The 16028-nt window shown below is 41.4% G+C and overlaps 1 protein-coding gene across 1 annotated transcript; it reads left to right on the top strand.

Annotated features, from left to right (window-relative positions):
• Nucleotides 1–3103: 3103 nt before the first annotated feature.
• On the top strand, nt 3104–13236 carry LOC113964728 (inhibitor of apoptosis protein-like). Its single transcript, XM_027677345.1, has 10 exons — nt 3104–3209; nt 4546–4612; nt 5668–6625; nt 6736–6835; nt 8004–8082; nt 8657–8705; nt 9668–9910; nt 11096–11350; nt 11505–11546; nt 12341–13236. The coding sequence occupies exons 2-10, from the start codon at nt 4571–4573 to the stop codon at nt 12532–12534; spliced, it is 1962 nt and encodes a 653-aa protein (XP_027533146.1). The 5' UTR covers nt 3104–3209; nt 4546–4570; the 3' UTR covers nt 12535–13236.
• The last annotated feature ends 2792 nt before the right edge of the window (nt 13237–16028 follow it).

Here is a 16028-nt window from a genome sequence, read left to right as displayed (position 1 = left end):
CCAGATTTCCAACTCCTAAAAGCAGCTTGGAATGAAGATATTTTCTGTTATTGCTATATATCAACAGCCAGGCAGGCCGTAGATACAGTTGAAGTAATACATTTAATGTTTTGTGGAGTACTTTTTCTTCACCCAACTGAATGCTTGTCCCTGTGACAAAAAAGCAACTACAGGTTATATTCTTAGATAGGTTTAAGGACCAAAGCAGTATTACTGAAACTGCAGATAGCACTGACAAGATTATTTTGCTACTTTGAGCTAGTTGTATCTCCAGAAAACACCTGTGATAAAAATTGTGGTTAACCATTGTGCATGTCAGTTTGTTAAGGTTGTACATGTGTAATTGGTAAGGCTGAAATCCTAGCAAGATATTCTGACATTTCCTTATGGTGGTGAGAAACTAGGTAATAGTATTGTTTCTGTAATTTGTGGGACAGAAAAGCAGTAGCAATGGAAAAGGCAAATAATAGTGTGTTTTCTCCCTCTCTCCTCTCAATAGATATTTAGAGGTGTGTTATAGAGGCATGATTAAAGCCAGATGTTTTAATGTTGTGGAGGATGGTAAACAGGAGAAGGCACCAGAGAAGGGTGACAGCTTGGGGAGACTGATATTTGTTAGGCCTCTCAGAGAAGACTTCTGGGCTTGCAGTTACATCAAATACTTCAGGGGCTGTCTGTGTTACTTGATAGATGCGGCATTGATAATGCACTCATGCTGCAGGGGCACTGCCTTCCACCTCCAGAAATTTGCTCTATCACCTCTGCTGTTTCACCCAACACTGCCGGTAAGTTTATTTTCATAAACACTGGTAATGTGGCAGCCACACTTTTATTAGCACTTTGACCTCTATGATTAGACAGGACTTCTTATGAAAGCAGTTTCCTTTTTTTGAGGACAGCTTTGTCTGAAAGCTGCCGCCTTCCTCCTCTCGAGAGCTAAAAGTCTACAAAGTAGAAGGCCTTGTTTCAGTTTATCAATGCTACTGGGTTTTAGGTCAACATTGTGATCTTGACAGCTTGCTGCAGCTGGTGAAAGGGCTGGAATAGGGAACAGTCCTTGTGATGTGACTGAGAATTTACAGAGAACCAAAGCCAAAGCCTGCATTTAGCTTGGGTAGGGCTTAAGCACTGCTGTCCTCTTCTGCTTCTGAAGAGTTACCCTTGGTCCCAGGCTGAAGCCATACACAGAATACAGATGATAATGCACTGTTACTTGGGAATTTCAGCCCATTAGTTACAGACTTACCTCATGTCCTTTGGGGACATCATTGTAGCTAAGTGAGGGAAGTTCCTTCTTATCTCTTTCTCAGAAAAAGCAAAGGAATTGCTGGGATTGGAGAAGTGGGGGAGCTGCTACTATACTGAAAGAGGCAAAGCAAGCTGAAAGAGCCTGACAGCTCAGGGCAGCTACACATCTTTTTCTGCTATCCCAAGCATTTTAGTCTGCTTCATAGTTCCTCCCCTCCCTTCCTCCTCATTGTGACATGAGGCTGACAAGCAGAAAGGGAGAACCTGAAACCTCTTGCCTTGAGGCCTGGGAGGGGAGGAAATAGCAGTTTATATTGCCAGATTAGCAGGAAGCTGAAGGGTACAGAGGGGCAAGGGCAGATAGTGGCTGGGGGTGGAGTGGCATAAGGGAGGGAGGGATGTAGCAGAGTTAAGGAGGAGCACTGGATTAACTAGGCTTGGGAGAATGTAGGGTAAAAAGTCAAGAATCTTACAGTAGATTCAATGTAACTTCATTTGGGGAGTCCTGCTTTAAGTCCCAAAACTGGAGATAACCTGTCAAAGTAAATCTTTAAGCACATGCACGTACAAATACAGAGCTCAGTTCCTTATGTGACATTAAACAGTTCCCTATGTCAAATAAAACTAAATACCACACCCCGTCACTCTTCAGATACAGTACTTTGAACCTTGATTTCCGTGTAAGCAACTTCCATAACACAACGTATCAGTGATCTGACAACCATTTTAAACTTCAAAAAGTTTTTGACCTTTTTGGTTTTTTTTGTGCAACTACTGAAATGCAAAGGTTTCTATGTCTATCATTATGTGATATTAAATGGTGTAACAGTAGCAGCTGTACTGTACTAGCTGTCACCACAGCTAGGTGGTTCAAATGTGACAGTATTGTTACTTACATATGATAGATGTCATGACATACGACAGGAAATTTGTAACAGTTTTAGAATATATATGAATGAGTGTCTTGCAAACTCATCTTACTGGAACTCTGTTACAGAAAATTACCCACTAGTGTCATAATGCTCTATCACACTTCCTTTATTTTTACTCTTCAGTTCTCAGTTGTGTAAACACCCTACTATCATTCTGTCGTCCCAAAAAGGGGCTTTTTAAAATCTTTTATCTGCTGTTTCTTCATAGGAAATGCCAGACCATAACTGTGCTGGGAGATTTTGAACTTCTGATCAGCGTTCTGGTAGCTGCCGTGGAAGTTTTTCAGATTTCTGTACTCAGAGATACTGCCTTAAACCTTTCCAGTGGAAATTCATCTTATTTTGTCTTCCTCTTGTTCTTCCTCTGTGACTTTCAGTGACCGGGGTCTTTCGCCTGTCACGTTGTTTCCCCTCTCGCAGGCTGCAGAGCTGCCTATATAAGGAAATGCGGCCAAGCTTGACACTGGTGTCAAGGAGCAGAGGTGAAAGAAACTGCGGGGTTTGCAGTGAGCCCCGTCCTGGCCACCCGCTCGGGACGGCGGATCTGTGTGTGCAGCCCGTCGTACGAAGTGCCGAGCCTGGGCCGCTGCCCCCCCCCGGGCGCTCCCCTTCCCGTTGCCGCGCCCGCCGAGCTGGAAATCCCCGCCAAGGAAAGCACGTTCTGCGGGCGGGTTTCCCCGCCGGCCGGGAGGAAAGTACCCAAGATCCCTGGTGCTGTCAAGGGCCGGGGCCTCCCTTCCCCTCAGCACTGCGGCCGACCGAGCAGCGCCCCCGCGTCGAGGGCCCCGCACAGCCCCGGGGGCCGCTCCCGCCGCCCGGCGGCGCTCGCTCGCTGGGGGAAGGGGAAGGGCAGGGCCCCGTCCGGCCCCGCCTGCGCCCGGCGGCCGCCGGGACTTCCCGGTGCGACGCCGCGGCCGGAGTTTCCCGGTCGGGGCGGTGCCGGTCGGGGGCTCGTTTTCCCCCGCTCCCTGCCAGGCACCGCATATAGGCTGGGGCGCTGGGGCGCGCTGCGGGGCCCGCCCGGAGGCCGTGAGTACTGGGGCGGGGGGGGAGGGACGGGCGGGACAGGGCCGGGCCCTGGCGGGAGGGCGCTGCCACTGGGGGGGCGGTTGCGCCTGTGCCTGTCCCCGGTGTGGCGGAGGAGCCCCGGGGCGGCTGAGGGTCCTGTGCCGCCCCAGGCCGTGGAGGGGAGCGTGGCAGCCCTGCTGGATCCGCTCGGGCCCCGCGCTCCCGAGGGGAGCGGAGGGCGAGGCCTGGCGGAGCTGGGGAGGGACAAGGGGACATGGGGCTGTGGCTGCCGGGGGTGCGGCCACGGACAGACCCCGCCGGGCGCCTTCTGGTGCTCCAGATCTGTGCCCTTAGCGCAGGGGGCTGTTTTCGTAGTGCTGTGTCATGATAACTGTTTTGAGCCTTTTCTGGAAGAACTTTTTAGGAACTAATGCTCCATACCAGACTGTTAAATATATAATCTTGTATTTATTCACATATATATGTATATAAACTTTGTATTTGGCCTTACCTGAATTTTTGGCAAAGTTTAGATTTGCTGATGTCCTGTGCTTCAAATATAATTGACTTCATGTACGTTAAAAATTCCAGTGCTCTTTAAGTCAGTGTTATAAAACTGGACCTTCACTGTTTGAGAATTTGCAAGCTTAAACCAATTTAAATGGTTGCAGCTTTAATACAGGATCTTACCTTTAATTATACAGCTGGTGATTAAGTAGACCGATTAATACATCTGCCAGAAAAATTCTGCTCGTGGATTAAACAGTTTTGCATGTGTGTCAGTAACAGGGAAATTAAGTGTGTAAAATCCACTCCATATCACAGTGTAGTGTTGACTCCTTGAAACTTTCTAGCTAACATGACAAGGCTGAGAAAGTTGGGGCTGTTCAGCCTAGAGAAGAGGAGGTTGCCTAGAGACCTCATAGCAGCCTTCTAGTATCTGAAGGGAGCCTACAGAGAGGCAAAAGGTTCTGTCAGGAACTGTAGTGATAGGGCAAGGAGTAATGGGTAGAAATTGAAAGAGGGGAAGTTTAGGTTAGATATTAGGAAGAAATTCTGTACTGTGAGGGTGGTGAGACACTGAAACAGGTTGCCCAGGGATGTTGTGGACACCCCACCCCTGGCAGTGTTCAAGGCGAGGTTGGATGTGGCTCTGAGCAACCTGGTCTAATGGGAGGTGTCCTTGCCTATGGCAGGGGGGATTGGGACCAGATGATCTTTAAGGCCCATTCCAACTCTTAACGTTCTGTGATTACAAAAAAGCTTATGTTTTAATTTGTGTAATTTTTGTTTGCATAGACATTGCATGCACCTAATTTTGTATATTTTGAAACACTCCTCTCTTTCTTTCTTACAGATTTTGTTCCACCCAAAAGAATTAGATGATTGAAACTACAGATACTTACAGTTTCTTCTTGAGAACAGTCAGTATCAATATGGAGGCGTAGACATCTTAATAGGGACTTCAGTCTGAACTCTGGGAGGTAGTTCTGTGCAGAAATAAAGAAACTAAGGCATCAATTTTATTATTTTTTTTAATGTGAGGGTTCTGTTTACTCTGCCATAAACATGGCGTGGAGAAAAAACTTAATTCAATTGTATAAAGCATCAGAATGTCCCGACACAAGGCAATTAATTTATGTTAAATTTGATAACTCTGTACTTGTAACTCAGGCACCAGGTTAAAACTGAAATGATTTGTTAATTCAGTGCTGACACTGTTGTAGACAGAAAAGCTGGGGCTATCCCAGATTTGTTAACAGAGAGAGTTTATCCTTGTCAGAGACGGTGTATAGGATTTGTTTCTCTAATAGCTGAATATTCAATACATGTGGAGTTGTGTATAGACTAACTTCTTTAGTCTTAACAACTTGTTACATCAATATGCAAAGTTGAGAAGTTTTTTTGGGAGCCAGTAGTCGCAAATATACCAGATCAGTTCAGTAATGTCAGTTCAGGGTCTCTATTTTTTGTATGCCCTTTGAACTTGATAAACCCTACTTTTCAGGTTCCTAATGAGGTTTTCAAACTAAAATCTATAGATGCCTATAAGCTACATGTTTATCAGCTGTCTAGGGTGAAATCTAGTTCTTAAATCACTTGACATATGTTCTGGATAAGAACAATATTGTTTTAGTTGCCCCCCATTTTAGTTTCTTTATTGACAAAGGATTAGTAAACCCTTTTGAGGTTTTTCCTGTTTTGATCCCACCTCCGCTAGCCTGACAAGTTGGTACTGCTCTCCCAGATATGCAAAAGAACGAAAGCATGTGATGCTTATATGATTCAAGCGAAATTCCTTTTCAACATGCTTTCTTCAATTGTTAAAATGGGATGAGGCAGCTTTTGCACTGAAAGCAGTTTTGTAAACTAAACTACAAGAACTTCCGAAATGTTAAAAGGCTGTTAATCACGAGGCAGATTCTATTCACATGCTCATTTGAAGTTACACATTAAAGTATTTATTGCTTTTGTACAGGCGGGGGTTATTCCAAATTGCCTTTCATGCACACAACTACCTCCCAGAGGAAGACTTGTCCCATTTTTCCAAAACCAGTCCATTATGAATATAGTGGAAGATAGCCCTTTCTTGGCTAGCATCATGAGGCACAGTGCTGTGTGTGGTGAACTGAAGTATGACCTATCATGTGAACTCTACAGAATGTCAACGTTTTCTGCTTTTCCCGTTAACATGCCAGTATCAGAACGGAGTCTTGCCCGGGCTGGGTTTTATTATACTGGTGTGCAGGATAAAGTTAAGTGCTTCAGTTGTGGCTTAACACTGGATAACTGGCAACCAGGAGATAATGCTATGGAAAAACATAAAGAGCTATGTCCTGGCTGCAGTTTTGTTCAAAGCATGCTTTCAGTTAACAACCTTGGATTGTCATCTCGTTCCGCCTTTTTGCCCTCAGTTGCAAACAGTCCCTCACCATCTCTACGTTCCATAACGCTTTCTCCAAGTTTAGAACAAGTTGGATATTTCAGTGGCTCTTTTTCCAGTTTTCCTCAAGACCCAGTAACTACTAGGGCAGCTGAAGACCTTTCATTCTTGAGACATAAGCTTTACAATCCATCTATGAGTACAGAAGAGGCTAGGCTACGCACCTTTCACTCATGGCCACTGACGTTTCTCTCACCCACTGATCTGGCAAAGGCCGGACTTTATTATCTGGGGACAGCAGACAAAGTTGCTTGTTTTACCTGCGGCGGTCAGCTGTGTAACTGGGAACCGAAAGATAATGCTGTGTCAGAGCACCGGAGGCACTATCCAAACTGTTCTTTTGTGGAAAACCTCACCCGAGACCCGCCAGGTTTCAATGTTTCAAATGTGAGCATGCAAACCCATGAGGCACGTGTTAAAACATTCATCAATTGGCCAACCAGAATTCCAGTTCAGCCTGAACAGCTTGCAGATGCTGGCTTTTACTATGTAGGTAAGAAAAACAGACTGCTCCGGTTTTATTCATGCAGCTATGTCAACATTTACTTTAAGGTAAATTGTGTGAATGTTTGCCAGATATTTTGCCTTGTTCTTTTTTTAAAGGGCGCAATGATGATGTCAAGTGTTTTTGCTGTGATGGCGGGTTAAGGTGCTGGGAATCTGGAGATGATCCATGGATTGAGCATGCAAAGTGGTTTCCAAGGTAACTTGCAACATCTTTATAATAATTTGTTCACATTCCTAAATGCTTCTAATTTTGGCAGGTATGTACTGTTTAACTTCACCGTATGATGTACTCTTTCTTCTGGATGTATTTCATGTGTATTTAAAAGCTCTGAAATGCTGAGGTGGGCTTAATTAAAACATTTCTTTGTTAAACATGGTATGTAACGCTTTCCACCTTGTAATTAAAAGCTATGTGCATCCCTAAATCACTATTAGCAAGTGAGACTGCATTGTTAATGAGCATATTTGTCTAAGAGAAGCAGTCAGAAAGCAGACTGGGGAGAGCATAGGCTGTTGAGAAATGAAGTATGTTTAACTCAGTTGTTCTAGTTCTGTGCCCATGCTGAATGCTCTTGAACCAGTTTTTCTGCTTGTGCAGTTTAGTTTTCTACATGTGGAAGGGCTTGTGAGGAAGGTTTCAGTGGCTGTTTAATATGTCTCTATTGGAAAAATAACAGAAATAACTTTTTAATGTCATCCCTAATTAAATGGCAATTGCATACCTAATTACTGTCTGTGCCTTTGAAAATTGCCACCTACATTAATGACACTTAATTTCAGGAAAGCTAATTATAGTTCTTCTCATAGTAGATCTCCAACTAGGCTTTCGTGGGCAATTTACTACCTACTGTTGGACTACATGATGTGTGTAGGGTTAAGTGACAACTTTGTTTCTTACTGTGTTAAGCCTGTCAGTAAATGTACAGAGGAGATAAAACTCTGAATTAGTGAAGTGGATCTGGCTTTGATAGTGGCGTTAACTTTTGTTAAATTATTTTGAATGATTTGAGTAGGAGATAAGAATGGTAAGATGCAAGATAGAAACAGTTCATCACTGCACTTTGTAGTGATGCTGACACAGTATCATTTCTCATGACATGCAGTTTTGATTACAAGTGGTAGCAGAATGTAAAGTTGCTGCATTTATATACATAAGCCTACTGGTGGCTGGACATCATGGAAAAGTTTTATCAAACTGTCACCTGACACTAGGCTGCATCAAGCTTCCCATTAAGAGTACTCTTTCTCTTCTGAAGGAAGAGAAACATAAGTATTTAAGTTACACTGGGTTTAAACTCCTTCATTCTTCTGTATTTTTTTCCTTTGGCAAGTTGAACGTATAATTTGATATGTCAATTTTCCAGATGTGAGTATCTGCTTCGTGTAAAAGGAAGAGAGTTTGTAAGTCAAATTCAGGCCAGATTCCCCCATCTCCTTGAACAGGTAAACTTTACTGTCCTGTAACTTTGCTTTTCCCTTGTTGAAGAGTGCTGTGTCCTTTTTGTGAGTTTGGTCCCTCCTTCTGCCTCATTTCTGCATATGTTTCTCCTAGGTTTCTAACATGATAAATGCTCTTCATGATCACATACAAGAAACCAGTGCTGAACCATGGCTAGTCTTGGACTAATAAAGTTTTAACTTTTACGGATTACTTGTGGAAAGTCCTTTGAGGCATGAGCTCCTTTATGTTTAGAGAGGGAAATTCTGTGTCATTGAATAATGCAGATCAGTAATTATTATTTCAGAAATCAGTCATGGACAGCCTGAATTATTTCTATCTGTAATTCTTCTGGCAAAAGTATGCCAAACTCCTCTTCATGGAAGTGGTCAGCACCAGCTTTATATTGATTATATAATTGCACAAATTTGCAGACTTGTGTAACTGCATGTAACATATTTAATGGGTACCACTCAGGTAAAAGGCTTAGCATGGTTTGTGATGGAAGAATGTGTTAGAAAGGTACGTAGAGGGAAAAGCAGTATTTTGATACTAATGTAGTTCTTTTCTGTTCCACAGCTCTTGTCAACCTCTGAGCCGCCTGTAGATGAAAACATTGATCCCCCAAGTATGTATATTAAAGCATGTTTTTACACTTCTTCAGCATTTTGCAAACTCAATGATTGCTAAGCAAATTAGCTTTGGATAGCCAATTCTTACATTTTTTCCCTAAAAGTGAGGTAGTTTTGATGTTGTATGGATAAAGTCCAAGGAAACACCTCTAAGAGATCTTGTTTTTTATTTTCCTTATTTTCATGCTAGCAGCTCATATTAAAATGTGTGGGTTTGAATGCTTGGCACTTGCTGCATTTGTGGGTTTTAGTTTCAGGGTTTCAGTTAAACAAAGCAAGTATTGAACTTGGTGGAACAATTGCTAGAGGGTGTCATAACCATGCAGTTATGCAATTCCATCTTTAGGCACATAGCTGAGTAAATGCTCTGAGTTAAGCAGCAGAGGTTAAGGAAGAAGGTAGGACAAGCTGATAAAAGTGAAGTCTTTCTGGGCTGGATTCTAGTTATGGTGGAAAAAAATCCACTCACCCTCTGGGAGGAGTTCATGCTGTCCTAGTCCCTGCTGGTTGAGGACAATGAGTAGGAGTCCCATGTGTCTGGTGCGTACTAAGTGGAATGGAAAATACTAATCAAGACTTGGAATAGAGCAATTGTTGGTACTATAAACAGATTTCCACCCCCTCACCCCATTCCCCCAAGACGTTTTTCAAGGCTGAAGTTAGAAATGACTAAGTATAAAAAAAGCTGTTAAGACACAATGGAATTCTCAGTGGTTTCTCTGGATTATCCTCGATTTTAGCAAAGGCCTGACATGGATTGATGTTTATCTTGGATTCAATCCATGACTAAGTAACTGGCTTCCATTTTTAAAACTACTTTTAAAAAATTCTATTTAGCCACTGAAACTTTTTACTGCCAGGTGTTCATGTGTGTAGGTAACGTTGATGTGTCCAACTTCTGAGTTGTATAGATATTTTATTCTTTATATTATACATGGTGATTTTCTTCTTTGATTAGTTATTCGTTTTGGCCCTGGAGAGAGTCATTCAGAAGATGCAGTCATGATGAACACACCTGTTATTAAAGCCGCCTTGGAGATGGGATTCAGTAGAAGGCTAATAAAGCAAACAGTGCAAAGTAAAATCTTTGCAACTGGAGAAAACTACAAGACTGTTAATGATCTTGTGTCTGATCTGCTCATTGCTGAAGATGAGAAGATTGAAGAAGAGAAAGAAAAACAATTAGAAGAAGCGGCATCAGGTACATATAAGGCATAAATAAAAGTGAAATTTGAAGTGGTTTGTCATATGTATAGATTTTCTATATTTGTTTGGATTCACTAAGTGAATTCACTAGTTTAATTGCTATTAGGATCAGCTTCTCTAAAAGCATTGTCAGGATATCTGTATGGAACTAGCAGTCTGGGAATTGTTTCATTCCCTTTTAGGAGAATGGTTCATACCAGGGGCCGAGGGTTCAGAATCATCTCTTCTTTCCAAAGCCATTTTTCATTTGTGTGCCTTTATATTGCTGTTAATAAAATACTTGGCACACTCTACTAATTTTTTTTCCAAATTTGCCTGCTCTTTAAGCTGCTTGAATCAGTAAGCCACCATATCCACCTCCTAGAAGAGGCCATAAACTGCTGCAAATTCAGATTCTGTAAGATGGCCAAAGATATGCTTTACTGTATCTGACTCGGCCCATGTACGTCAGCAATTTAGTGTTTATTTGATGTGCCTTTAACATTTCCTGTAGCTTCAATACCATAGAAGTTTTTCAGCCTAAAGAAATCCTTCTGGATTTGAGCTTGTGAAGCATAATGAAACTTCTCAATTATAAACTGACTTAAGGCTGCTTCTTTCCTAGTCTCATTTCTGTCAAAAAATTATGGATGGATTCAGCATTAAATCCTAATGGAAATTTTTTTATTGTTGTTTGTGGTAGTCTTAAAAAAGTCTCCAGAGTCTGGTTGTGCTGTTGTTCAGGGTTTTTTTTGTACATAATTCTGTTGGACACCTCTTAGAAGAGCTTTCTTCTATGTACAAACATGATTTTGCCTACACTGACTAAAGTTAACCTCTTGGTTATCGATAAGTTAGCACTGGTGTTATGCAGAGGTGTTTTTTCTTTGCAATTCTCTGGAGAGTGTAAGTCTCGCTAGTGTGGAGTTAGACAAGACCCCCCCCCAGATCATTTAACCTAGAGATGGGAGCAGGAGGTTTCCTGGGTGAAAGGGCTTTGGCTCAGAAGCTGCTTTTATGTAGTTTTCTTAAGTCTGTTCGTTATGTGAATACCACTAAAACTTACTGAGGGCTTTGTTAATGATGTGTAATAAGCAAATGGTTCAAATAGAGTGTAAAGAATGTATCAATTATTGTTAAAAAGAAGTGCAACTTGGAGTAGTGTATTCCTAACAAATATCTAATCCTCCTTACGTTCCAGATGATTTATCCTTAATCCGCAAGAATCGCATGGCTTTATTCCAACGTTTAACATGTGTACTTCCAGTCCTTGGGAGTTTACTATCAGCTAAAGTGATAACAGAACCTGAGCACGATGTTATTAAGCAGAAGACTCAGACACCATTGCAAGCAAGGGAACTGATAGATACAATTTTAGTGAAAGGAAATGAAGCAGCCAGCATATTCAGGAACTGCCTACGAGATTGTGACCCTGTGCTCTACAAAGATTTATTTGGTATGTCTGTCTGGTTTTCTTTTGTTTGTAAAAGATATAATTTTATAGAAGTCTAACCAGTGCTCTCATAGCAACCTGAAAAAAAAGAAACAAACAGATGCTGTTTCAACATAGATTAGTCAAATGACAAGGATTTTTTTTTCTCCTGTTTCAGTGGAGAAGAACATGAAGTATGTTCCCACAGAAGATGTTTCAGGTACCTTAAATTCTGCCTTATCTTAAAGGGTACTGTGGAACAAATAGCTAACATAAAAAAATTGCTTTGTTTAAGAAGTAAGTTTTATGCTTTACCCTCTCCCTAATTCTGCTTTAGTAAAATGGACTGGAAAAGTTAACCAAAAGTTAAGTGCATGTGCCTTATATATGGTTTTGCACTATATGATGTAGAGCTTTCTGGAGCTCAACAATTGAAGCACATGCTGGACTTGATCCTGATAAAAGCTCTCATTCAGGTGTTTGGTAAAGACTGGAGAGAGGATAGTTGGTTAGCATTCCACAACAGGCTTCATCTCTGCTTTTCCATTGTGGGTTATAGGTGTCCTGACATCTAGCTTGACCCAAGAGCTGGGTACATAAACACTTGTCAGACATGGGATTGAGTTTGCTCTGGTTCTTAGTCCTGTAGTGTAATCTGTTAACAGACCGCAGAAAAGTTTACAAGCCTGGATTTAGCTCACTTCCACCAGTCAGGCTATGCTCTGTGTTTCTGATATCCAAGCAAGAAAAGCACAGCGTTTGCTCAAATCTAAACACTGGTTGGCCTCCAACCCTGAGCTGTCTGTCATCTCTCAGAAGTGGAAAGTACAGACTGGTTCCTTGCGTGCCACTTCTGAGCTCTGGAAAATGTTCTTATTTTCTTACTGCCATCTATATTTAGTGAGTACAGATGGGGAAATAAAGGGTGAAATGGAGCATGGCTATACTCTAAATATATTTTGATATAATATATACACATATTCAGGCTGACAAAAAGTTAACTATTTTTTCCAGGTTTGCCTATGGAAGAACAATTAAGAAGATTGCAAGAGGAAAGAACATGTAAAGTTTGCATGGACAAAGAAGTTTCTATTGTTTTTATTCCATGTGGTCACTTAGTGGTATGCAAAGAATGTGCACCATCCCTTAGAAAATGCCCTATTTGCAGGGGGACAATAAAGGGTACAGTCCGTACATTTCTTTCATAAAGAGGGAAACTTGCAAAATGTCTTTGTACCTGTCATCCTCCAACTGCTGAAGCTTAAGCCAGCAGTGTCTTAAGAATGGAAAATTGTGGTACAGAAGGTGATTAATCAACCACCTAACACAGTTGTGTTATAGTAAAGTGTATCATCATTAGGAGCACTCTAGGCCTTCGGTGCCAAAGGCTCTTTCTGTTCATAAAACCCAAGTCAACATTAGGGTGAGGTTTTTGTGGCGTTCCTTTCTGAATAGGGAAAGTAGTTACACTAGTGTCATTTTGAATAAAAAACTTTTGCTTGAGTTCCTAAAATGGAGCTTGGCACAACTCTTCTCATGAGTTTCCTCCATGTGGATGTGAGGAAATATATTAAGATTGCTGTTATTAATAATTAATATTAACTTCAGCTACTCCTGTTTTGGCTTTCTTCTGGACTTGAGGAGAAAAGAGGCTAACTGTTGCGGGAACAGCAGGAATTTTAGAAGTTTTTTCATGTCTTGATACTTGTGTAATGTATATTACTAATAGTTTGTATGAAGACTGAATTAAATATTTCTACTTCTCAAAGGAGTGTTTGTTTACTCTGTTCCCATTGTTGGTTTTTCTCTGTAGACTGCAGTAACTAGAGTGCTGTCTTTTCCTGACAAAATTTTGGGGTGGTTTGCTTCCAAAAGTACAATAAAACTTAATTCCATTTGTCTTTCTTTCATTTTTGAAGTGAGCTTCCGTGCTGCTTGCTGATTCCCTCTTTATTTAAAAACAGAAATCCCCCAAAACCCCAACAGCATCTGCTACTTTCTCTATCTAGATTTTTCAAAGGATAGAAATCTTGGTCCTCATCACCTTAAAGATGAGGCATAGGGTAGCTCTGCAGTCTTTGTGCTAAAGATTAAATGTAAAAGCTGTTTTTCTGTGTTTGGAACTTTATAGTGATTGTGCAATTAAATAGTAGGATCTTCCAGCCCGCTCTGAAGTGTTGTTTTATAAGCTAGTAGTCTAGGAACTCCTATTCTCTTACTAGTTGACTCTTACTTTACCCTTTTCAACTTTGTATGCCTAGACTTGTATAGTAGATACCTATGAACACCTCTGTTTGTAGGTATTTTGCAAGGATTTCATGTCAAACAGTGGAATAATACTGCCAGGATAACGGCATCAGATCCTGCAGTGGTGGAGTCAGTTTGTCTGGCTCTAATTTAAAGTCAGTCATCTTCAGCCCACAGTTGTCCACATTTAATGTCTGAGTGTGGACCTCTCAGTCTTCAGACCTGGATTCTTTAACTGTAGATGGGCTTGCTGTAATTCTTTGAAATGTAGACTTTTGGCCAATTTTATTACACGTACATATCTTCCTTTTATTTTTGTTATTAAAAGTGTAAATGTTTCAAAGCTAGCATGTAATTTTAAACAGCTCTGATTACTTTTGTTTTTCTGGTTTTGAAATGTCATTACAAGTATACTTTCTACAAATTAAGATGAATCTGCAGGGGGAGCTGGAGAGGTCAGGCTCACCTGAAGAATGTGGAATTGTTAACAGGTAAGTGTTGTTTCTGAACAAGGAAGAGGATAGGGAAAAACATGGTAGAAAAACATAGTAGTAGGCAGACCTTTTAAGCAATGCATTTTTGGGTTTTTTTTTAGAATGTAGGGAGTTAAGAGTTTTCAGATGTTCCAGTTAACTAACTACATATAGATCAGATGAGAGGATATACAGGGCTTTAAAAAGAACCACTGTGGTTCAGGTGTTCAGTGTCATTTGTGATGCCTGAGAGTATCTCAGGGCCTGCAATATACCTGTCATCCCTGGTTGATCAGTGTTTTGAATGTCCTGGGCAGCTTCAAACAGCACTGCCTGTCTGCATCTAGGTACCTGAATCACCTTCTGAGAAGTGGAAGAACCTGATCTAGAAACTAATGGGTAAGACTCTTTGACCTAGTTTTGTCAGGAAGGCTTATCTAGGGTATGGCTTTCTGCTACACCCCACTGTAATGACTGTGGGTGCCTTGCTCAATAATGCTGTACGTGTGGGCAGTTATGCTCTCTCCTCAGTACTATTCCAAGAAAGCTCTAATCAAGCTAGTTGTCTGTAGCACATTGCAAACAGGACCCTGGCAAAACGTTAAACCATGGAGAACAGTCTGCTTAGTGTTTTATTTGGAGAGGATCAAGTGACAGAACCAGCTGACCATGCTCACACTTTGTTCTGTGTCCACTTCCTTCTTTGAAAGCATTTTCCAGAACTCTGACTGGGTTAAATAGCAATAAACAGCCCCCCTCCCGCAAGCACCCTCTGCAGCTGTGCTGACCAAGCAGCTCAAATTCTTGGACATCAGCATTTCAGGATTTCAGGTCCATGGCTTGTCTTGAGCTGACAGCATGTGTTTGCATTGCTTAGGGAGTGTAGAGGATGTGAACTTCATTGGACTTCAGCGGTCAGACTTGCTGTAAGAGGAAGATAGAAGGCAATACTCCCAGCTCCCATAAATGAGCAATTTCTTTGCTGGAATGAAGCTTATCATATCTGCAACGGATCTGGAGCAGTTGCAGTTTCTGATACTGGTTTGCAGTACTGCAAGATACAGAGGTTTCCCAAGTAGCAGCTCTATGTTTTGTGAAGCAAGTGCCAGGAAGCTTTATTGTAATTATTTAGCAGTTTCCTAAATTTTTGTGTTCTTTTTTTGACTCAGTGCTTATCTTTCTCTTCTGTTTGCTTTTAAGCATTGACCAGGAAGCCCAATGCTCTTCAAACTGAAGACAGCATGTAGTTCTAGTACTGCCACCAGTCATAACAAAGCTCTGCTCTTACATGCTGAAATGAATTGCCATATAGGAAATACCTAGGAACTCCACTAGCATGATAAAAAAGAAAAATCTTTATATTACTGCTTTTTCTGACTGAGACAGTTAGTGGTTCTCTAGTAGCTCCATAGTGCCATGCTCTCAGAACTTGGTTCTTTGCTATATTCCTCACAAGACATCAGAAATGAAGCACATGAAAATTATAAACAGTGTGTTCATCTGCCTTCTGCGTTGCGGCAGTTGTAGTCTATGAGGCTGGGGTGTGCAGTGTCATGTTTTATGTTGCAGACAGACTGAAGTTGCAAATTCAGTTTTCTGAACACCCACCTTAGTTAAAAAGGTATTCTCTGTTCTGTTGAACTACTTCACAGGTAATTGTTGTGATCCCAACAGCTACTGGTGCTCCAGCCCACCCTTCTCACTGATGGCTGCTGGCATGGGACCTTTGAAGCCTAAGAGTCTGGGGTATTGCACACATCCTGCGCAAGGAGGAGCAGCACTCCAAACATTTTCTGAAAATAACAGCAGGATCTGTGAGGAGAATTATTTTCTTCTCTTTTGAGAGACCAAAATATGCTGGAACATAGCAGGAAATTGTTTGCACAATAAGCAGTATCCTAGCAGTGTCTTTCACATTTAGTTTTGACTTGGTGAAATTTTTTTTAGGGAAAAGCTGGAGAACTTGCCAAAACTTTCTAAGC

This window comes from Neopelma chrysocephalum, unplaced genomic scaffold (assembly GCF_003984885.1).
Source record: "Neopelma chrysocephalum unplaced genomic scaffold, ASM398488v2 Primary Assembly neopelma1_43, whole genome shotgun sequence".
In the NCBI taxonomy this organism is placed as follows: Eukaryota; Metazoa; Chordata; class Aves; order Passeriformes; family Pipridae; genus Neopelma; species Neopelma chrysocephalum.
The sequence above is the reverse complement of the archived record's forward strand: the minus strand, read 5'-3'. Positions and strand labels throughout refer to the sequence as shown.